Here is a 23,527-nt window from a genome sequence, read left to right as displayed (position 1 = left end):
TCTCTATTTTCGCTTCCACGAGCTTCAACATGTACGTTTTTTTATCACTTAGCCTAGAAAACGATTAAACGTCGCTAAGGTATCGGCAAAATCATGCAGTGTTATTTCCAATATTACCTGAATTTTACAATTTCTGGTCAATCAGAACCTGGCGAAAACAGAAAATACCGGACCTAAAACCAGTTATCAAGCAGAATAAGGCCTGCAAGCAGAATGACTTAAAATATATAGCTCTGCAGACCAAACGTAACTTCGTTGTGCTCGAGGGAAACATCTATCCATTCGCCTGTGAACCTCTCTTGAAGCCAAGCGAATAAAAAAGCATTTTTTCACATATTGCCAGTGAAGGTCACATTTGCATGATTCATTCAACGTAACTGCACGGCTTCAGTGTCCAGTAGTCGGCGTTCTTCGCACTGAAGGGGCTTAACGAGAGCAGGCACACCACACAGGTTCGTCATGGGAAAAAGCTGCCTCGCGTTGTGCATCCCGCCGTCCTTCTTCTTGCACTTAGCGATCGGGTATGTTGTATCGCCCCAAATGTTGAGACTGCAGACCTCTACACCTTGTGCGTTCTCAGTTACATTTAATAAAACCTAGTCGACCGCCGTAGCCACGCCGTTGCTGCCAAATATAGGAGCGCAGAAGGCAGCCTATGGAGCGCTTCGCCAGATAATTCCGTCTGGCGAACAGGTTGAAAAAGTGCTGATCTGCTCTCCGGTCACCAACAGAAATGTTTCTAACCAGAAGCGACGCGCACGCTTCGAAATATGCGCGTACGCGAGTTGGTTTCGAAGGCAGCATCGCTTAGCGCAGGGTGGGCATGCTACGTTTTTGCCTACACCCCGCGTCGCTGCCGACCGCAGCGCCACCTTTGTTTACAAACATGACGCTTGTCTATATATCGTCTCCAGTCAACCCGGTCCTGCGTAAGCTGAGGCCACTTGATACACTGAAACAATGCGTAGGGACCTCTCAACACTGTCACGACAGAGGGAAGCAACGATGGCACAGAAAGGATGAAGGAAGCGTTTATTTTAGTTCTATTCCAGAAATTGAGAGGGCGTATACTTCTACCTCGGCTCGCTCGTGGTACGCAAAAGAACCCTTTAATGCGAATCGTGCATCTTGCCTGGGTGACGTGCCCCGCATGGTGTGCATGAGCCAGCGGTAGGCACGCGGGTCGTACACCTCGACGGCGTCCCGTTCCTCTCCAGAGCTCCAGCCGCCCACCGTCAACAAGACCTCGTGCGGCACACGCGGAACCCAGCGATCGGGATTCGCGCCGGCGCAGCGCTCGCAGGGAAACCGAAACAGGGCTGCGATGGCTGCGCACAGATGGGGAGAATGGGGCATTTTCCACTGGCGAGTCAAAAATAATGGGTTCTTTTACCCAACGTGTTTCAGGGTAATGACCTGCGGCGCAAACATATTGAAGATAGGGATTATCGAAATGATATCAACATGAGCACACCATGCAGCTACGGAGGGAAGCAATGTATGAAGCTTTCTTCAATGTCTGGTCGCGGTATCAGGGAGTCTCTAACCATATTAGCGGTAAAAAACTTTGAGATCATTGCGGCCACCCGCATTGGAGCAATGCGAAAACAAAACATCCACATACTATATCGACGTCCGTGACTGTTCTGACGCCCATGTACTATATCGACGTCCATGGCTGTTTTGACGTCTAAGTGTATTTTGCGCGTCTTTTTGCTTTTAATTAACTAATTACACCTCATTAACCAACTTTTTCCTACCGCAACATTTTATCACACACTATCTATCGCAATCCCACTTTCACACATTTATTATCAGAGAACGACGTGATCATGCGGACAAAATTTGCGGACACGTTTTGCGGAAACTTTTTGCTGACTCGACAGAGCCATATAATTCCTTCGCATTGAGATGATTACAAAGTGATTAAGCAAGTCAGACAGTGGTTCCTCATCTAAGCAAATAAATACCGTGAAAAGGGCCTGTTCTACTTGTGCTGTTAGGAATATAACTTGGCCAAATTGTGAGGGCACAGAAATGAATGACAGCGATAGCGACAAAATAACAAACGACGGACAAGCTGTTGTCCTTTCGCAGTTTTGTCATTTTTCAGTGCCTAGTAGACAAATTTCGCGCGACAGAAGACGTGCATGACTGAACGGTACTAACTGAAGAGTGCAGGTTAGTTTTACATTTCTCACGAAATATGACTGCTAAAGGGCTCTAAGCTGTAGAAGAACTGCACATTGGGCTAGTTGGCGTAGATTCATAATGGTGGTTCAACAGTGCACACACATGCAGACCAAGAAAGAGACAAGACACACATCAGCGCTGGCGTGTGTGTCTTATCTCTTTCTTGGTCTGTGTGTGTTTGCGCTGTTGAAACACCATTATGGTTCTAACCTCAAGATGGTAAGAGATTGTCACAAGTGCAGTAGCTGTGGGCGTTCTGTGGTAGCAGGTACTGCGGCCGTTTTACGACAACCTCTCTACATATGCGCGCATTTTATTTCATTTCATTTACTTTACCCAAAGGGCTTTCGCCTTACCGAGGGGTCACAATAAAAATTTCACTGTCGTAGTGACGAGTTGAAACCGAGAGCTTATCGACAGCACTGAGATCGCTCAAACCTTGTTGGGCTTTATTGCCAGCTTTTAATCCTGTAGATGTTACGAATGAAATGGAAACGTATCTGCTCGTTATATTTCTATAGAAAATGATGACGTTGGCAGGAGCGCGGAGCTGAGTGCTCACGTTATGCCCGCCAGAGATCAAATCCATCGTTCACTTTCGGTCATGTTGAGTTCACCGGCTTGCTTCAGCGCAAGTTTTGCCGGAGGTGTCTGGTGACCAAGAATTTAGTCAGTGCTGGGGATAGTAGAGCACGCATGGTGGCGTGTAACGATATTAACGTATGGAGCCGCTCATCTTGCACACTTTGATTAAAGTTGACCTCTTTAAGACGCACATCTTAGGCTGCTGGTCTAGAAAACGCTTATGCTATTGACTCCACGCCTGATGTTCAATTTGTACCCCATGTGCACCATAGGCCAGTTTTGTTCGGCATGGCCGCAAGTGAAGCGGGTAGTTCCTCGTGGTGAACCAAACAACTTGAGGCCATAGCAGCGCGCAAACACAGACGGACAATATGGAGGTAACGTATACAAGGGCCAACTTTCAACCGATGTCAGTCGAGTGGTCAGGTACGTACATATATCTCTACGTGAAAGAACTGTTTTCTTGTTTCTATTTTTGGGACTTGCTTGATGGTTTTTTTTTAGTCTAATTCTTCGAAACTGTTTTAAGATGGTCGTAACCGATCTTGCTCTCTTGGAGCTTTCAATAAGCAGCCAGCGTATAGCGAACGAAGAACGCAAAGTACGAGTTGCAGTGCAGATGACCAGACGCGTATACTCCCACCGTGACCGGGTTGTATTGAAGTCACTGTATATCGGGTACCCGAGGAGAGGACCAATCAATAAGTAACAAGATCACCCAAGAACGTGGTCACGTGATTTGGTGAAGCCAGAAAAAGTTCGGCGACAGGCGCTTCAAAAACCGGCAGCAGATCAAAACTGACCGTAAATGGCATGTATACTGCCCAGAAGCAGCATTTTTCGGTCAACTCTGCTCTCCCAACTCAGCTACTGAGAGGCAGTCACTGCAGATGCCAACTCACCACCCTTGGGCGCATTGGATGCAACGCTTCCGCTCGACCCCACGTCGCCGTGTCGGGGGTTCGCGGCGGCAAGCGCTTTGCATGCCTCCAGCCCGAAGCCTTCCAAGTGCAGCAGCAGCAGTGGGCTGGGTGAGCACATGCAGGGTCCCGTCTGCAGGGCCTCGCACACTGCCATGTGGTATGATTTGCTATTGGCGAAGGTCGGGTTCACCTGCCGGAACTCGATGAGCGTCCTGCGCCACACGAGCGTGTCAAAACCATAGTTTTCTTAGACTTTATTTTGTGGCTTGGATCAAAAAATCCACGCCTGCAATAAAATCTCCTTTCAGTCAGAGGGTGTTTGGTACTGGTGGCTCAGAGATTTGTTACGGTGAAGAGCTTGGAAACATTGCGACCGGTTGCGAGCTCGTCGGTACCTCGGCTTTCGTTTCTTCGACTAGCGCCATTAGCTTGGGCCGATCACGAACCGAGATTCCAGCAAGAGCATTCTGAGTGCGCACTTTTGTGCGCATGAAACTAATAGCAGCTGTGATGGCAGTCTCGATAAAGGCACCAAGACCCAGTTTCAGAAGGCCAATGTACTGCAACAGACCAATGGCTAATAGAGAGAGAGGTAATATACTGGCTTATTAATTCTACCAAATTGGTCTACCGGAAAAGAATGCTCATTGAATGATGATTACATGTCCCTTGAAACACAAGCATTCAAGCTTCGTTGTCTGGCCCGTTGAAGATGTTACGTTAAGCTGGAGACTGCCCCCCCCCCCCCCCCCCCCCTCCCGCTTCCAAGCTATCGTTAGTTGCGTAGGCTTTGGGAATAATTTCAATTTCAGTTGCAATTTTCTTCGCGTACTAAAGCAAACCTACCTGTCGTAATAATCTGAGAGCCGCTTTGCTTCAGTGTAGCCACGCAAACTTTAATAGAAGCTGTTTATACAGTGGTGAGCGGAAATTATGTGTGTAGCCGCTTGCACTCTCGAAAACAAGTGCAGCTTGCGTTAGGTAGCGCTTGCGTACAGAGTGCCCCACTCACGATTCTCTGCAGAGGCCAATGCGCGCGCACTGTAGCAGCATGAACAGGCCGGCATTCCGTTCCTTTGTACGCGCACGGCCTTGCGTGTGCCAGCGACGGATGGCATGCAGCACGTCCACCTCGTCTCGCACGTTGAGCTCGCTCGAGGAGAGCAGCTCGACGAGCAGCCCTGTTGAAGCCCTCGAAAACTCGCTACTGCTTCGCCATACCTGCATACAATGAGCAATAGAAAGCAAACGTGACATTTTTCAGCACAATGATGCGACAAACTTCAACTAATGGTACGCTTCCTACTTTAGAAACGATTTCTTAACCTTGAGCGCAAAGTGTTAACAGAAGTCTCATGCCCCGCCGCGGTGGCTAAGTGGTAATTGCGTTCGGCTGCCGGCCCGGAAGACGCGGGTTCGGTCCTGGCCGTGGCAGCTGAATTTCGATGGAGGCAGTATTCTAGAGGCCCCTGTACTGTGCGATGTGAGTGCACGTTAAAAAAACCCATGTGGTCGAAATTTCCGGAGCCCTTCACTACGGCGTCCCTCATAGCCTGAGTCGCTTTGAGACGTTAAACCCTAATAAACCAAACCAAGAAGTCTCTTGCGCAAAGATACCGGCAGCTATGAATATGCAGTGTTGGTGTAGATGGCAGCGCCAAGCAGTTGTTTACGTCTGTGACAATTGCGCTGAACAGGCAGGGTAGATTAAAAACGTGTTCGAAAAAATAAACAGCCTCTAATATTTCCTAGTACTGCCGGCCCGGAAGACGCGGGTTCGGTCCTGGCCGTGGCAGCTGAATTTCGATGGAGGCAGTATTCTAGAGGCCCCTGTACTGTGCGATGTGAGTGCACGTTAAAAAAACCCATGTGGTCGAAATTTCCGGAGCCCTTCACTACGGCGTCCCTCATAGCCTGAGTCGCTTTGAGACGTTAAACCCTAATAAACCAAACCAAGAAGTCTCTTGCGCAAAGATACCGGCAGCTATGAATATGCAGTGTTGGTGTAGATGGCAGCGCCAAGCAGTTGTTTACGTCTGTGACAATTGCGCTGAACAGGCAGGGTAGATTAAAAACGTGTTCGAAAAAATAAACAGCCTCTAATATTTCCTAGTACAGTAAACGCATAATGTCTAAAGAACTATGTCATGATATATTTTGTGGGATTTGATCCTACCCTGTTCCGCCATATCTTCATGAATGTTTAATTTATCAGTCCCGTGAAATTAATTTGAGTATACGTAACATGGAAGAGAAGGTTTCGAAGGCAATATATTTGCGACAAGGAGGCGAAACAAGTAATTTGGAGACGCAAACCTTTAAACATAAGCTTTCCTTTTCGCAACTGAACTTCCTGCTTAGACGAACAGTGCGGTGCATATACTGAAGTAAATTTAATGAATTCACGCTTCACAATGCTTCTAGTGCCATCGCACACGTTTCTTGCACCATCGAAAAACGAGGGTTTGCGATATGCCTAAGTTGCCTGTAGTTACCGGGCTGGAAGGGACTTTCGAACCACGTGGCTTTTAGTCTTCCTGAGGCACGCGCGGGCGACATCACGTGGCACGCATGCTAAAGGATAGGAAGCAAGGGTGCATCCCGTGTGGCCCAGCTAGTTTGGAAGAAGCAGCTAGAAAATTCAGGAGGCGAAGGCAAACAGTCGCCGTGCCATCTAGGCAGCCAACTAGGCCCTAAAGGAATCGATGGACCTGCAGCATGAGGACTACATTGCTGTCAACCTCGAACCATTTTCACACAACCCTCGCCACACTGATATCGGTGGTTGGAATTTCCGTTCCAAGACGCAGGTGTAAGACAACAAGCATTTCCAATTGTAACTTTCATATTATAAGAAACGCACTACTATCTCATACGACTCCCTAGCCGAACATCCTGGTTAAACATCCGTCGCAGTGTTATTTAATACGCTCACACGTCGGATAGTGCAGCAGTTGACATTGATGCTCGTAGTGCCTTGATTACGAATCAATATTCACCCCCGTACACCTTTGCCAAAAGTAACCGGGCAGCGGTGGTTTCTTTCTTAGCCGCGTGGCGAACCCCTTATGGCAGCCCTTGAGCTCTGAATGCGTGTAAAGGTGAACCCTCCTTCTCACGTTCTGACACCTTTCGGTTTTTAGAGGCGTCGTAAAGGCTCCGTTATACGGTTGAGAAGCAGAAACCTGTTGCTCGGTTACTTTTGGCAAAGGGGGTACATCTTCCATCGAAAGTAAAGACGCTCTCACTCACCGCGCCGAAGTGTTCACGCGCGAAAGAGAACGCGGTGTCTCGGAACCTCGGCCAGTGGTGCCACAGCGCCAGTGCGGCTAGGCCGAGACAGTTGTCGACGTCCATGTTGTGCAGCAGGTGGTCCAGGCACAGGTCACGGGCCTCCTCCATCACCAGCATGTCGGCAGCCGCCAGCACATCGGCCACGTTGCCGTTGTTGATGTGCAACTGCAGTGATGGTCACAAACAGAGTTGTATTATAAGCAGGAGAACGCTTGAAAAAGAAGACTTATCCTGTTTTTCTTCTACATATTCTGCCATGGGTTTTGGCAAAATATATAAAAGGAAGTCACCTGATTTGAGATGCGTACTAACCATTGCAAAGAAAATGTATACTTGCGTTCTTTATTCAAACTAATGCTGATGTCAATGCGTGGTGCCGCTTAGCATTGCCACGGAAGAACATTGCTTGCCTACCACCAGGTCGCTTTCCTCCTGAGCAACACGGAGATGCTCAGAACTCTCACCTTCAAGCAGTTTCCTGCATGCTGCGGACACAGCACTTCAAAACCGTTACTGCGACTTCTCAGAAAGGGATGCTTTAGCACCCTATTGTCCCACGATCTCTAGGTTTCTATTGCAACCACTGGCGAGACATCAGGCTCATTATTACGATGCTTGGCTTCTCTACCCTCCCCTACCTGTTAACCCTTTCCCGAGGCTTGCCTCATCGGCGTAGTAGTAGCCAAGCAGGATGTCGAGCACGGACGCCGAGACCCCCGTGAGCTGCATCTCCCTGCGGGAACCGTACTCGGCGCAGAACGCCACCCGGAAGAAGGGGCTCGTGGTGCACAGGAAGGACCGGTGGGCCCTGAACTCGCCGCCGTCGTCGGTGCGAATGAGGCAGTCGTAACAGCCGTCGCCGCCGGGAAGCAGCAGTTTCCTGAAGAAGACAGACATGGCTCCCGAGAGAGATGGTGACGTGTGCTAAGAGCGGTCTGCGCTGTCCGCGAGCCTCGCGTGAAACCATGATTTCGTTTTCTTCTACCCACTTAGCCGGGCAGAAAAGAAATCGCTTCAACCGTGCAGCTAGGTACTGATAACGAATGGAACGATAGAAATTTAATTTAATTTGGCTATACATGTATGAGCTTTGGTCTTACTAGTTGCTGCCTGAAGAAGAGGTTGTGTGGAGCTCTTCCGAGAGAGCTTTGCAGCGTGCTTAGTGCGGACACTACGGGTTGGGGCTGCGCACTGTGCTGTGAGGTTTGGTTTTGGTTTTGTGGGGTTTAACGTCCCAAAGCGACTAAGGCTATGAGAGACGCCGTAGTGAAGGGCTCCGGAAATTTCGACCCCCTGGGGTTCTTTAACGTGCACTGACATCGCACAGCACACGGGCCTCTAGAATTTCTCCTCCAAAGAAATTCTAGCCGCCGCGGCCGGGATCGAACCCGCGTCTTTTGGGCCAGCAGCCGAGCACCATAGCCACTGAGCCACCGCGGCGGCTGTGCTGTGAGGAATTCTCGTTTGTGTGCAGACATCTCCTGCGGCAGAAGTATAGGGAACTGAGTGTTAGCAACACCGTGGTGTCGCAGGAGAAGTGTAAGGTTACGGAGTTGACGACATGTCTGGTTCATTACGTCGTTAATCGAGAGTATGGACTTGTGACGCAGTGACAGAGTGTGCCCACTATTGGCTGCCATATTGAGAAAGGTAGCGCTGGTGGAAGAAAACAAGCACAATTTCATGTACAACTTCTTGTGCTTGTCCTTCTTCGGACAGCGTTGCCTTTCTCACAATGATTACCAATCAACTTGATCAGCAACATATCTTGCTTATTACTGATTGGTTCTGAGAGAATGAGACAAGAATAGCTCTGGTTTGAAAGAGATTTGAGCCGGCGTGGAAACAGCGCCGTTATGCTACTCCCCTGTGGGGAGTATTTTGCGAAATGCGGAAACAGACCCCGTGGGCGGAAAACAGCGGAAAAAAATATGATGCGGTCACTAATAGGGCTGAAAGTACAACAAAGCTCAACGCAGTAATGTTTCAATGCTAGTGGACAAGACTATTGTCAGGTAGTGACAGTATAATTGATTGCCCCGAGTTTGGAACTTAATCGCAAATATTTTATTGGAATAAAAGAACGTCAATTCGGGATAGCTGGTGCATATTATTTGAGACGGAAAATTAATAGCGGTAAAGGGAGACATACACCAGGAAAGACCGACGCAGGATATGCGCTAACTTCATCTGATTTTATTCACTGCCAAGCCAGCAAATACATCTATTGTGTGCGCGACAATTTATCGATCACATGATCTAGTCGCTCACACGCTCTAGATTGTAGGAGCGATACTTCAGTATGCCTTTTCAAGATCGAGATATATCTTGACCGTTTTTTTTTATGCCTTGTGTTTTTGTTTTTTGCGCATGCCTTAGATTTTATACATATTTCCTGGCTTGGCAGTGAATATAGTCAGATGAATTTAGTGCATCTGCTGTGTCGGTCTTTCTTGTGTTTGTTTTCCTTGAGCGCTATTATTTTTCTGCCTGAAATAAAATTTCATTGGAAATGGAGACTACTTATCTGTTGGTAAAAATCGATTCAGGCTGGTGTCATTCTCACTCATTCTGATTTAGTTATTTCGCTTGAAAATAGACGCAGTGGTCCTTGCATCTAAGCCTGGTTAAAGAGCTGGGCCATTGAATACATGCAGTACACACATTACTGAAATCCTTAAAGGCGTCCTGTATTTTAGGAGACTATTAAGTCCATGCTACGTGGAATTTTTATCTGGATTGATTTCTATGCATATTTCACCGTTCTCTGATTCGCAAGCTGTGCAAAAAAAAAAAAAAACGTCAAGAGAAGCTTTCGAAATGTATTTGCCGCGCATCCCTATCAAGAAGCGTGGTTGCTGCGGTTGATTAGGGCGATGTTGTCGGGCCTGAACCAATCTCGTTTCTCGAGTGTCACGGTTGTGCTGCTTTCCGAGTCGACCCGTCGGAGCCCTGGCTTCTAAACCATTTGGGTTTCGCGTAACGAGGAACTGTGTGGTGGGTTGTGTTCAAGTTTCTAAAAAAATAGAAATAAAAAAACTGGCGACATGCATTCAAGCTTCGCCCAGTCGGCGCGTCAGCAGTCCACGCAGGGTGCGCTACCAAGGAAGCGCACCGGCACTGAGAGGTACGAAAGTGCAACTTATGGGGAGAAAATTTAAGCTGGGCGTTTCCTGCCATTGGGGCTAATTAGAGGCTCGGTAGAGCGGCGCACAACGAACGCCGAGTGCTCCGTGTTGTCCGTGTTGCGACAGTTTGAAATGAAAGAGCGGGTGGCAGCCCGGGGGGAAACTGGCGCAGAAAATGCGAAAGAAGCATTAGTGCTCGCGGATGAACGGAGAAGCCTGCCTTACTGCACTGGGGTGGTTAAAAGGTAACGAGAAAAGTGGGCGTAGAAGTTCGCATTGCAGGAAAGTTTGCCTACTGTGAAACAACGGAGAAGGCGTGCGTCGTTTAAAGTCTGTTTCCGACGAAAACAATGTGGGCGGGACCATAGCTTGCTAAATTGAAGTATACTTATATGCTGCGCTCTACCAGCGAGCAAGCTCGAGGTCAACGTCATACGGTCGTATCGAATATGAAGATGACAAAGCTACTCTATTGTTATCACTAACAAAACCCACTCGCAGAGATATTTCGGGCGACAATGGGCCAGTTAAGAACACCTATGACTTTTTAAGAACGTTGAGGCTAAGTGAACATCTTTGCTGGTGCTAATACATCACTGATTGCGTGCGACGATAGCTAGGGAAGACGCTTGGCAAAATAGAAATAAACTACGTGGAGTCACACTTCCGTTATCTGCGACAAAATTGCTGGCAGGGGGATTGAAGACCGCCCTCCTAGCGATGGAAATTATAGGAGCGGCGTGAACACGGTTTTTTTTTTTTTTTTTTTGATGATGGACATTCATGAGAGGTAACGTCGATCTTTGTTTTCATGCCTGGTACAGGAAAGCATTATTCTGTTCGCTATTTTTTTTTTCTTGCTTGGTGTTTAAGCACTTGGTGCGAGTCACTGTAACTGATATATTTACTGGAGTAAAAAGTGATCAATCCTTTTCTAACGGGCTTTAACCGATGGGGCTATCCTTCAGAAGGGCATTCATTGTTCGTACTCACGACATGCTTCCCAAGAAAAGAACTCGAATTCTTGCAACCATGTAATAGATACCTAATACTTCTACGAGCTCTGCAGGTTATACGCAAATGCAGGGAACATAGCAGGAGGAATGACGGGAGAGACTGACCACACGGGGTCAAGGAAGAGGCCTAAGCACATTGTGTAGTTAAAAATAATCCCGCGAAGGACAGAGCAGCAAGATTATTGTAAATTTAATATGAGAGATGGTTTACAGCGCCATAAAAAAGCCCTGCCAACGGCATAGACAATAGAGAAAGTTGATGTGACTTAATTGCTCAGCTGCGAGTGCTGCTGAAGACGAAAATGTCGTGAAGCTATCAAATAAATCTACAAGGCACACATGAAGTCATCTATGTGGACAGAAACTTCAGATCTTCGAAATAACTACATCTCTGGAAATAAAACAAAGGGAGGGACGAGGGCAAGCATACTTGGAACGAAAGACCTGCGGAATTCGCAACCACAGGCTTGAGGTAAACAAGGGTCATCATGTACAGAGGGCCACCTAGCAGGAGGCACATTCTGGCTTTTGTGCAGAACAAATTAACTCGAGTAGGGCATAGCCCCGTGAACGACATCACGCGTCTCAGAAAGTGCACACGGAGCGCGCGCCGAGGGCGGGAATGCGTAGAATACGCAGAACATCGCAGACCTAATGCAAATGCTTGGGAGTATGCAATGGGTAACACACACGAGGGCTAGCTGAAGCTGTGAAAGCTTGGCGGAAGAATGCCTGCGACAGTTAGTGTCGCTACTGGCTGTTTTTTATTCATTTTGTTGTTAAGTAAATGAATTCCGACAAAGCACAGCGACAACAGTGATCCTGCTTTGAGACGTATGACAGCCCGGGCAATGGTTATTTTTAATTGAAGAGACCTGACGATAGGTAGAGAGGCAGCTCAGGCAAGAAGACGGGTACACACGATGAAAAAGGGCACTGGGGAACTGCAATCCAGGTTTGGTCAAGAAGTCGTTCTGAAACCTAACTTTTTCATTTGGGTTCGTTTCTATCGACCATATGCCTTCGCTCTATTGATAGGTCTACTGACCCTGCAGTCCCCTTCCTTCATATAATATGACAGAAATCAACACCTAAACAATTTCGCTAAGAATGCCAGAAGTACTTATCAGAGTAGATGTATTATCGCGGCTATGCAAAATTATGCCTATAAGAAAGGAAGAATGCTTGGCCGATTAGGCTCAGCCAGCGGAAATTTGGGGGCATCGGTACGTTTCTGCAAGAAGCAGGGCGCGTTCTATATAAAAATAAATTCATTTTTCTTCAACACACGAGGCGTTGAAACTCTCCTTCACGAAGGAGGAAGCGCCATTTGTTGTCGACAATCTCCACAATAATTGATGTTTTTTTCTTCTCAAGATGCGTACACATGTGGAAACCCTGAAACAAACATCATGATCTCAGAACGCAATATCAGGAACCTTCAATAGTCTACAAAGCATTGTGCTTAGCCTCGGCTCTCTGCACTGTTCCAACAACAGCAGAGGCTGTTTGTTTTCTCGTTTGGATGCAAAAAAAAAAACGTATGGATGTCGTCATTTGTATTCGAAAGCGCGCACGAAAGAGCGCGTCGAAATGGAGCCTGATTTATAGGCTTTGTTCGCAGTATCGGAAGCACTCCTCTACAGTAGACTGCTCGCTCTTAGCAGCCTTCGATTTGAGATAAAACTGAGTTGGTGCGACGAATCTTGAAGCCATTTGTATATCTGTGATACGAATGCAAGGGGAAACGCAATCAGGGGACTGGGACGCTTGAGTACAGTGTGTTCAATGCGCTAAGAATGCGGCTTCTGTGACTGCTTGAATTTTTTCGTGGCACCGATTCGTCAGACTTCAGTGTATTGCTTTTATGTACAACTTTCCATTTATTCGTGTCCAACAAAAACGAAATCAAATCGGCTGGAAGTAGGTTATACTGACGGAAGAAATGAAATTCGATGATGAGATTATCATCGCCACTGAAGAAGCACATTACTTCACTTTCACTTTCAGTTTATTACCTTAAAGACCCCACTTTGGAGGTATTACATAAGGGGTGGGAGTACAAATATAGATTGAATATCATTGCTTACATGATATTTATGAAATGTATATTTAAATTGTTAACAAAACTTGATTGGCAGGTGATGGCATCAACGTCGTGGAGAAGGTCATTCTATAGAGTCTCTAGCAGTGCGAATAAAAAAGGATGCGGAAAAAGTGACGGTGCGGGCGCGTTGGCATGAAACTTGCAGTGGATGGCCGGTGCAATGGGATATGCGAGCTGGCGGTGTGATGTAGGGTGGTTGTCCGAGGGAACTGTAAAAAAACTTATGGAACAGACTAAGAGAAGCAATGCGACGACGATGGGCAAAAGTTGATAAACCAGATTGTCGTTTAAGTGATGACGATACACTGATGTCGTATGAATAGGCAGAATGAATGAACCTCGTGGCACGATTTTGGACAAATTGTAGTGAACTGATGAGATATGCTTGTTGCGGGCTCCAGATAGCAGATGCGTATTCTAGTTTTGGTCGAGTGAGTGATTGATAGGCGAGAAGTTTAATACTTTGAGGGGCGTGCTGTAGATGACGTTTCAAAAAATGGCTGAGGCGTAGCTTAGGTTAAGCCTAGTCAGATGCGAAGCATATTGTCGCCGAGTTGCATATCGAGCACGCCGCTTGGCTAGACGTTCTTCACGCTCTTCATCAGTCTCTGTAGCACGCCGCAACTTTTGCTTCTCATTCCAACGAGCAGCCCTGTCTCCAGGAGGCAGCTCTATCCCGTGTACGCCTAGCAGAGGCAGGCGCACCCCTTGTATACCGCCGCTCCAGCATCACGTGCTCACTGCAGCGCACCTAGCGGCAGAAGCAGAAAACACATTGGTCGCGACGCCTCGCGCGACGGCGCGAGCTGGGGCCCCGTTTCTCCTATGTCGTTACGTCACTCATCACGTGGTCCTCCTTGGTCGCGACGCCTCGCGCGACGGCGCGAGCTGGGCCCCCGTTTCTCATCTGCTGTGACGTCACGCACCACGTGGTCATCCTTGGTCATGACGCCTCGCGCGACGGCGCGAGTTGGGCCCCCGTTTTTCATCTGCTGTGACGTCACGCATCACGTGGTATGACATGGAGGTCACGAAAGGTACGACACCGCCGCGCTCGAGGAGCTGGGTTGGGCTATTTTAGTATGCTTCGCATAAAAAAATGGCTGAGGCTTAACTTGGTTAAGCCTGGAGAATGCGAAGCATCATCGTGTCGCGTAATTTGGAGGCGCACAACCACAGCGACGGCGCGAGGTGGGCCCCCGTTTCTCCACTGTCGTGACGTCATCGTGTCACGTGGTGTGACGTCAAGTATCACGTGATTTGGAGGCGCACTACCACAGCGACGGCGCGAGGTGGGCCCCCGTTTCTCCACTGTCGTTACGTCATCGTGTCACGTGGTGTGACGTCATGTATCACGTGATTTGGAGGCGCACAACCACAGCGACGGCGCGAGGTGGGCCCCCGTTTCTGTACTGTCGTGACGTCATCGTGTCACGTGGTGTGACGTCATGTATCACGTGATTTGGAGGCGCACAACCACAGCGACAGCGCGAGGTGGGCCCCTGTTTCTCTACTGTCGTGACGTCATCGTGTCACGTGGTGTGACGTCATGTATCACGTGATTTGGAGGCGCATAACCACGGTGAAGGGCTGAAGTGGTAGCTAAAGTAGTATGCTTCGCATAAAAACCCAATGACCGGTTAGCTGATGCGACGATGTTCGTTACATGAGAGCGCCAGGAGAGATCCTGGCACAAGGTGACACCTAGGTACTTGTATGAGTATACGGATTCTAGTGGAACGTTAGCAACGGAGTAAGTGAAAATATGGGGGCTACGCCGGCGGTGAAAAGATACGAGTTTACATTTATTAGGATTAAGCGACATTATCCAGTCATCGCACAAGGCATGCACTGTGTCAATGTCGTTTTGGAGCTGTGATTAGTCAAAGGTGTTGGAAATTGTGCGGTAAATAATGCAGTCGTCTGCAAACAAACGAACATTGCAAACCAGGTTTGAGGGTAAGTCGTTTATATAGATTAAGAATAGGAGGGGAGCAAGTACAGAACCTTGGGGTACGCCTGATGTTACTGGAAGAGGGTTGGAACTCTGGCTGTTAACGAGAACAAACTGGGAGCGGTTAGAAAGGAATTCTTCGATCCACAATAAGACGTTAGTATGCAGTGTTAGCATGGTTAGTTTTAGCAGTAAACGCCTGTGGGGAACTTTATCAAATGCTTTAGCAAAGTCTATAAAAATAGCGTCAGTTTGTAAATTTAGGTCGAAGTTGGAGTGAACGTCATGAAGAAAGACGGCCAGTTGAGTTTCACATGACAAACCCTTGCAAAACCCGTGTTGTGAGGGATGAAAGTTGTTAGCGTCAAGAAAGTCCATGATTTTGAGAATAGATGACGTGTTCCAAGATTTTGCAAGGTATGCTGGTTAATGATATCGGACGGTAATTTAAAGGAGTATCTTTGTTACCGGACTTAAAGACGGGAATGACCTTTCCCACTTTCCAGTCATCCGGAATGGAACCTGTATAAAGCGACTGTGAAAACAAAACCACAATAAGTACATTGCAGAAATATTCTTAGTGTTGCGCAGTATTTTGAAGTTAATTTCGTCGACGGCGGCCGATGATGAAGTTTTAAGGTGTTCAATGAGCGAGGAAATGCCGGCTTCAGAAAACGCGATAGCAGGCATGCTCGACTCTATATTGACGGCGAAAGCTGCAGTTGGTGGGTGAATTTCATTAGTGAATACAGATGAAAAGGCATTATTAAAAATGTCAGCGCACTCATTGTCATTAGCGTCTTCTCCAGACTCTTTAGTTAGAGTGATGGTATGTACCGGGTGCTCCCCTATTACCTGCCAAAACTTTCTGGGATTGGAAGTCAACAATTTGGGGAGGTCGTTGTGAAGGAAAGAGTATTTTGCGTTGCGAATTGCTGATAGGTACGTGTGTTCGGCTGCATAGTATTTTTCCCATGCGCACTCCTCGTATTTCTTTAATTTTGCCGCACGGAAAAGGCGTTTCTTTTTATTGTCGAGCCTTTTTATCGTTTTGATATAAAATGGTTTCTGGCGGTCCGAGTGGAAGCTCATTTTGGGGATATATCTATCGGTTAGTTCGCTAACCTTGTTCTTAAAACGGGACCAATTATCATTTACTGAATGATCGTGAAAAGATGCTTCAAATGTTGTGCGATATTGGTTTAATAAGACTAAAGGCTTCATAGTTCCCTTTGTCGTAGAGGCGAATAGTTTTGTTTTGATTCTGGCGTCGTGATGGGTGGAACTCAAATCTTGCGTGGATTACTTTATGGTCGCTGATTTCGCATAGTTAAGTGATAGATGAGAGGGCTTCCGGGTGGATAGTCAGGATTAGATCTAGGATGTTTGCAACACGGGTCGGTTAAGATACCACTTGAGTTAAGTTGAAGTTTAGGCAGACCTCGATAAAATCAGTCGCTTCCTTGTTGCCGACTGCTGTCTGTGTCTGCCAGTTGATTTCTGGAAAATTGAAGTCTCCAAAAAGAATGATAAGCCCTTTTGGGTATTTCCTCGTTAATTGGCTGATCACGTCGTTAAAAATTCGAGAAAAACAGAGTTGGTATTTGGCGCTCTATAACAAACGCCCAGCAATAGGGTTTGGGGCGCAGCGCGACAAAGTAGCCATACTATCTCAAGGTCTGATGGAATATTAATAACTGTACACGAGAACTGATTGTTAACTGCGATGAAGACGCCTCCACCTCGAGCGGATGTGCGATCTTTGCGAAAAAGGTTAAAATTCAGTAACTCAGCAAGAACTTCAGTATCGGTGACGCCATTGGTGAGCCATGTTTCGGGAAGTATCAGCAAGTTACTAGCAGATGAACACGCAAGATTGGAGATGATTTCGTGTTTCGGAAGAAAACTACGTATGTTTATGAAAATCGCTGAAAAGGAAAGATTAGGCTGGGGGGTGGCAGGTACATGAGCGGCTGGGAGCTGGCGGCGCAGCAACCGCTATGGTATCTCTTTTACAGATTGCGATGGTTCGTCGAAGATATATCATCGGGAACCGATGAGCAGGGTTTTGTACCGCAAAGAAAAACGGTTAGTCTTGCTTTTGGCAAAAGTAACTAGGTGTTTGCGCACATTGCGAACGCGGTGTGAAAAATCTTCACCGACGGAGTAGTCAGTGTCCTTGAATTTGCGGCCATTAGCTACAATTTCGTCCTTCATTTTGAAAAGTGTGAATTTGGCAATTAACGGACGGCAGCGATCAGGTTCGTGGCGCCCAAGACGGTGAGTGCGGTCTATTGTTTTGGGGTCGAGGGTGATGTCCAAAAATTTGGAGCAATAGCGAATTAGTAGCCTTTCAGAGTCGGCCCACGTTTCAGGTGGGTCAGGGTTCGGAGTGTTGTAGAATATGAGGCTGTTTCTTCGAGATTAGTTTTCTGCTTCGTCTATACGATCCTCAAAATCACAGAGCTGGCGAGTTGCCTGGGTGGTGTGAGTGCTTAGGCCTTCTATCTATGTGCGTAGTGACTGTATAGTTTGGCAATGACCTTCAAGCGCGCTGATGCGCCTGCTTAGATCAGAAATAAGGTTTTCTGTTGTTAGTAACTGGTTTTTAAGGTCTGTAACTTCCGCGATTAATGTCGACTGACCGGCGGACAATTTATTAAGTTCCGTAACTACAGTTCCGAGTGAGGCAGGGCCGGGGTTAGTCTCTATGTCGCCGGACAACAAAAGCAAGGAAATAATGACATCAGAACACTCAGTGACCATGGCAAGGCAGCACTGCGGGCTCGGCAGCTGTATCGAAAAGTATTCACTAGATTTCTTAGCGTAAAGACAACATGGCTTACTAACACGTTTTGGCGGGCTAGTTGGTTAAGCATCTTGAATAAACAGTCGTGTCGTCCGTTTTCTTGTCTTTTGTGCTCGTCTTCGTTCGCGCTGTTTATTCAAGATGGCTTACTAACCTGCATGGCGAGGCAGAGCGGGTTAAGCGACTGCATCGTGGCACAGCCACCGAGCCCACAAAGCGACGCCGGTGGCCGAAGCTGCTTAAAAGCTGGAGCGGAAGAAGATGTCGATGGGGATGGTGTTTCCAACTGTCTGTCGAGGGTGCAGTGCACTGGTGAGGTCTGCGCACGATCGGGCGAAGCGGTGATGGCGCAAGGATGGCGCACATCGGTTCGGCTGAGAGCGGGCGTCCATTCCGGCGAGATGTCCGGTGGATAGGCAGCCAGAGGGGCGGGGAAAAGCATAGTAATCCAGAGGGAAGCGATAACCTGCATGGCGAGGCAGAACGGGTTAAGCGACTGCATAGTGGCACAGCCACCGAGCCCACCATTATTACAATAACAAAACGCAACTAAAAACAACCTCATCTGAAAGAAAATGTAATATATTTCGCCGGTTGAAGAATGTTTCTTGGTTCTTTTCATTCAAAGCTTTTATTGTATCTCACAGTGCACAGAATTAATAGGACCCTTAAATCCATTACGTTTTGAGAATGCGATCGCATTGGAGCTTGTTCGGCCTGCTGCTTCTCCTCCTTCGTCATTGCTGCTAGACGCATTCTCTGAGTATGTGCAGCCGCCTGTTCCCACCTTCAGCGTCATACTTCCGTGGTCGCCCCCTCAGGTTGCGGGGATTTTCCCACTATGGTAGACACAGGCGTCGTCGATTCTGGCTTCATTTCAGCCTTATATGCGCAGCTCACTAGACACGTGTGCACACATCCAAGCCCAGCTGACAACTGCCGTCGAGCCAGCCCCCGCGCTAGGCCATGTCGCGTGACCAGCTCACACGCAAACTCTGCAATGCCACGCGATCTCATGACGTCACACATCCCGGCGAAGAATTAGCGATCGGCCACGTCACCTGCCAACTGCCTACCTCCCAGCGTACCTGCCAGCTCGGGCCTGTCACAGTCGTGACGTCACACACTCCTGAAATATCAGTACTTTGCCATGTCACGTGACCCGTGACATCACAACTCTCTTGACCAATCAGCGAATTTTGGGACTAACCACGCTGGGATTTTTCCGGGATGAGGATTCTTATGCTATCGTATTAAAATGTGGCCTGTGGCGTCGCTGCGTTCGTGGTTGAAAGTGGATGTTTTTTGTAGGTTTCGCAACCTGCGACGCGACCCAGTACGGGCCTGCGATAATTTATGACACACCCAGAAAAAGTTTTAACGCTCCTCAAGTGTCATCTTTGAAGTACCGACGTTCAAAAAAATAAAGCACTGTTCCCAGCATGGTTCCACATCACCGAGGCGGTAAGGCGTAAGGAACACACACGTGCCCTCCTCCCAAACGTCGTTTTGCCTCACTGACGCAATGCCTGAGCCGAGTATTTTTTTCTTATGGTAAGCTAAACGCTAAAGACGATCCCCGGCACAGTCGGGGCCAGAAAAATGTCTTGGAACACTGAACCACCCGCCCGCAGCTGAGGGAAGTGGGCTTTCCTTGTAGAACATTACATACTTCCCATTTCGCACTTTTGAGAAACGGGTAGCGCTAATTGTTTACGCTGCCACAGATTTTACTGCTTTCTTAATTAGAAAGATATTTATACACTTACTTTCCACAGTATATTGAGTAATGCAATCCTCGGGTGGTAAAGTTTGCGTCTGACTGCAAAGTATCTAAATCGTTCATGGACTCTTGCGTTTTAGAAACAAGACTGTTTGTTTACAAATATAAATGATTAGAGCAAACGTTCGTTTTTAATTCGCTGTGCCGATAAGAATCAGGCACATGCCCGTAGGGGGTGTCTCTCCGAACAATTTTTCGTCACATACCGCTTGGACACAGGGACCATATCCCCACTCACTCATCGACTCCATTTAATCGGCCAACCTTTTTGTCATTTACTTAACCATTCTTTTCTTCCATTGCTCATCACACTTACATTTTTTTTTTAGGATTTGAGGCAATAAACATCACTTTAAACATAGAAGCTGTGATCCCGACAAAAGATAAAGAACTTCCTATTTGGTTAGGCAGAGCCACTTCACCACTGGAGACAGAAGTGCGTGCAAAATTAATCGCAGCGTGCATTAACCTGACGCATGACTACGATTAAGATTAGTTATTCGTACGCAGCTTACTACGGTCAGGCAATACTCGTGTTTTTCTTCCATCTAAGTAGGAAGGCACACCGTCAATTGCAACTTTGTTCAGAAAATATGCAGAAACATGGGTAGCAACCGGTAAAGAATCCCGCCGCCCTAGTTCAATCAGAACATTCTTGCACTCAGATTAGGGGGTGAAGAGCACCAGAGAAAGCGAAGGAAAACTACCTTTCTCTCTCCTGAACGAAGATTGATTGCTCTTTTAAGTACTTTCACTCCTTTAGGCGTGCCATTACCTTCTATTACCGCTCCTGCCCGCTTCGCGCTGGATTCATTGATTTATGCCGCGCATGTTTCCTCGTGGAACATGTGTCAGGTCGATTACTCGTCCTCAAAAATAGGTTAGCCAATCGATGTGTCTTCGAACAAGAAGGACCGGGCAGCATAATTGATTCAAGATGAATTAGGGCCTGAATCTAACTAAGTCTTCAAATACTTTAAGTTGCTCAGCGTTAGCTCAGAGTTTGGGATGGCGTCCTTGCGAGGAGGTCTGAGCTGCAGCAGCTGGCTTTTAAATTCGCTCTCAAGCGGAGCAGACGGCCACGTTGAAATAAAGATAATAATGCTTGATTGTTTTCTTCGTAAGGCGCAATAAGGCTCCAGATGGTTAGCAAAAAAAGACCGTATACGCATAAGGAAAGCCCGTAGTATTGCTTGCTACTCAATAGTAAGCTGGTCGTCATAACACTTAACGTAACGCAGATGAATCTAATGTTGACGTTAACAGCTAGAAAGCGGCATTCCGTCTTTAACCCGACAGGGATAACACCATCATCATCATCATCAATCAGCCTTACTACGCCCTCTGCAGGACAAAGGCTCCTTCCATATCTCTCCAATTAACCCTGTCCCGTGCCAGCTCCGGTCACCCTATCCTTGCAATCTACTCAATCTCATCCGCCCACATAACTTTCTGCCGGCCCCCGCTATGCTTCTCTTTCCTTGGAATCCAGTGTGTTACGCTCATGAACCAGTGGTTATCTTGCCTTCGAATTACATGTCCTGCCCAAGTCCATTTATTAATCTGGTCGAATTTCGATGGAGGCGAAATTCTACAGACCCGTGAACTGTGCAATGTCAGTGTACGTTAAAAGAACCGCCGGTGGTCGAAATTCACAGTGCCCTTGACTACGGCGTCCCTCATAGTCTCAGTCGCTTTGGGACGTGAAACCCCCCGAAACAAGAAACCAAACCAGATTTCGACTAGGATGTCAGTAACTCATGTTTGTTCCCTCACCCACTCTACCCTCTTCCTGTCTCTTAACGTTACACCTATCAATTGTCTTTCCATAACTCGTTGCATTTCTTTAACTTCTTCTTCTTCTCCTCAGTAACTTCGGCTGAATCCTTTTCGTTAGTACCGGTGAGTACCGTAACATACAGCTGGACTGGACGAGACTCCTTTCGAGACAGTACTTTTGTTTTCTTGGTGAAAAGTTGGTTTTAAGGAATGGAAAGGGCGCAGTAACTCTAATTTCGCAGGACATGCGAGGCAGTTGCTGCGCCATTTCCTTTTCTCAAATACACAAGATATGGAGGCTAGGTATAAAGACGTGGAAGAAGACGACGACGACCGTCGATTGCTACAGTAGCGCTAATTTCGGTAATTCTTGTTTCCTGTTTTGATTACTCTTCGTTTTCTCCCCTTGCAGCACCGCATGGTTAAGATGGCAGGTCATTTGCCGAGTGGTTGGGAAATGCAAGTGAGCCGATCTACAGGCCACCCGTACTACCTTAACCTGCTGACAAATGAAAGCCAGTGGGAGGTTCCAACCCAAGCCGCGCAGGCTGCGCCCTTGGGACAACGGCCTCAGGGCGTGGTGCAGTGTTCGCACCTGCTCGTCAAGCACCGGGACTCCCGTCGGCCCACTTCTTGGCGCGAAGCAGTCATCACCCGGAGCCGAGACGAGGCGGTCGGCCTCATCGAGGCCTACCGCGAACGCGTCGTGTCGGGTAAAGCGACCTTCGATGAGCTTGCTCGCCAGTTCAGCGACTGCAGCTCGGCGAAGAAGAAGGGCGACCTGGGTATATTCGGTCGCGGCGCTATGCAGAAGCCCTTCGAAGACGCCGCCTTCGCGCTTCAAGTGGGTCAGCTGTCCGAGCCAGTGTTCACGGACTCTGGCGTCCACATTATACTCCGAACTGCCTGACCGATTCGGCTGGACTTCTCATGTACATATGAAGGGAAGGCACTTTTGTGCACGGGCCTGTGGGTTTGTTGGCTGCGTAAAAGTTGTACGCTTTCCACTCCATTAGTGTGTTGTGTTCTGCTGCTAAACTACTGTTCTTTAAAGGGCACTGCTTGCTTATGCGACAGGAAATAGGCTAGGTCGCACATGCTTTGTAAATATTTTTGTTTTTTTAGCTTTCTTTTATTTACATTCGTTATTTTTCGGGAAGAGACCAAAGAATAAACGGTCAGGCAATATGCACGCAAGCCGCTTAGCCTGTGGTTGGGATTTAGAGACAGCTTGCTGCGGTTTAGAGACAGCTAGCTGTGACCAATATCTTATAGCCTTTATGGGATGAAACCCAGCGGACGCGCGTGTGTTCGTGTGGCAACATTCGAGACTAGAGGATATTCTAAACGTTGAATGTTGTGTCAGAATAAAGTTGTTTAATCACATCCGAGATTTGAGGAGGCGAGTAGCGTGGAAAGGGAAGGGCAAGGAACCGGTAGAACTTCCACGGTGATAGAATGCAGAGAGAGGACCTGAACAGAGACAAGATAAGCATAAGCAGCATACGATGCCAAGGAGATAGCTAAGAAAAAAATGTCAAAGGTCAGGTTGGCTGGCTGCATTATCTAGAGACCTACGGGGCTTCAGGAGAGCAGTGGCAGACTGCGTTGTCCAGCTCGGACTCAGAGGTACAACTTCGTGCGGCGGGCAGGGCCGAAGTTGTCGCTGAAAGGCTGTGCTACGTAGCCGCCTAGCGTCCATTCTGGAATTTCGTCATAGTTTCCGATGAATAAAGTTGTCCTACTACTACCACGAGGCGTGGAAACTTAAAAAAAAAAAACAAATATTGCTGTGGTGAAGGCGACGATAACGACGAGAAGTGGAGAAGGAAGCGGGCAGCGTTTCTGGCCCTTGCTTAATTTTGTTGCCTTTGACCAGCTTTGACCTCGGCTGATAAGACATGGGTTGTCTCTACGTTTACCGTATCATACGTATGTGTGTGCAGTCGGATCAGG

General features: G+C 47.7%; 2 protein-coding genes and 1 pseudogene across 2 annotated transcripts; 1 reads left to right on the top strand and 2 right to left on the bottom strand.

The window, feature by feature from the left end:
- Positions 1–141: 141 nt before the first annotated feature.
- LOC149364665 (kelch-like protein 10) lies at positions 142–7,331 on the bottom strand. The gene is made up of 5 exons (XM_089568726.1): positions 6,954–7,331; positions 4,714–4,922; positions 3,681–3,913; positions 1,133–1,328; positions 142–148 (listed from the first exon to the last, which is right to left on the bottom strand). The coding sequence occupies exons 1-5, from the start codon at positions 7,110–7,112 to the stop codon at positions 142–144; spliced, it is 804 nt and encodes a 267-aa protein (XP_089424852.1). The 5' UTR covers positions 7,113–7,331.
- A 435-nt stretch (positions 7,332–7,766) lies between these two features.
- Positions 7,767–22,481, top strand: LOC149364663 (peptidyl-prolyl cis-trans isomerase NIMA-interacting 1-like). The gene is made up of 2 exons (XM_089570155.1): positions 7,767–7,909; positions 21,984–22,481. The coding sequence occupies exons 1-2, from the start codon at positions 7,907–7,909 to the stop codon at positions 22,479–22,481; spliced, it is 501 nt and encodes a 166-aa protein (XP_089426281.1). The 5' UTR covers positions 7,767–7,906.
- LOC149364664 (uncharacterized) lies at positions 17,199–18,511 on the bottom strand (annotated as a pseudogene).
- Positions 22,482–23,527: the final 1,046 nt, after the last annotated feature.

Source organism: Amblyomma mixtum, chromosome 2, assembly GCF_055824585.1.
Source record: "Amblyomma mixtum isolate Tamu chromosome 2, ASM5582458v1, whole genome shotgun sequence".
NCBI classification, from domain to species: Eukaryota; Metazoa; Arthropoda; class Arachnida; order Ixodida; family Ixodidae; genus Amblyomma; species Amblyomma mixtum.
Note: the sequence above shows the minus strand (reverse complement) of the source record. Positions and strands in the feature narration are given on the sequence as shown.

What these genes read in the sequence shown, in the direction of transcription:
- LOC149364665 (XM_089568726.1), bottom strand. Translation starts at nt 7,112, where the DNA reads ATGCTGGTGATGGAGGAGGCCCGTGACCTGTGCCTGGACCACCTGCTG. An exon ending in CGCGTGAACACTTCGGCGCG is followed by an intron (nt 4,923 to 6,953) that starts GTGAGTGAGAGC and finishes CATTGTATGCAG; the next exon opens with GTATGGCGAAGCAGTAGCGA. An exon ending in ATCCAATGCGCCCAAGGGTG is followed by an intron (nt 1,329 to 3,680) that starts GTGAGTTGGCAT and finishes ATCTGTGCGCAG; the next exon opens with CCATCGCAGCCCTGTTTCGG.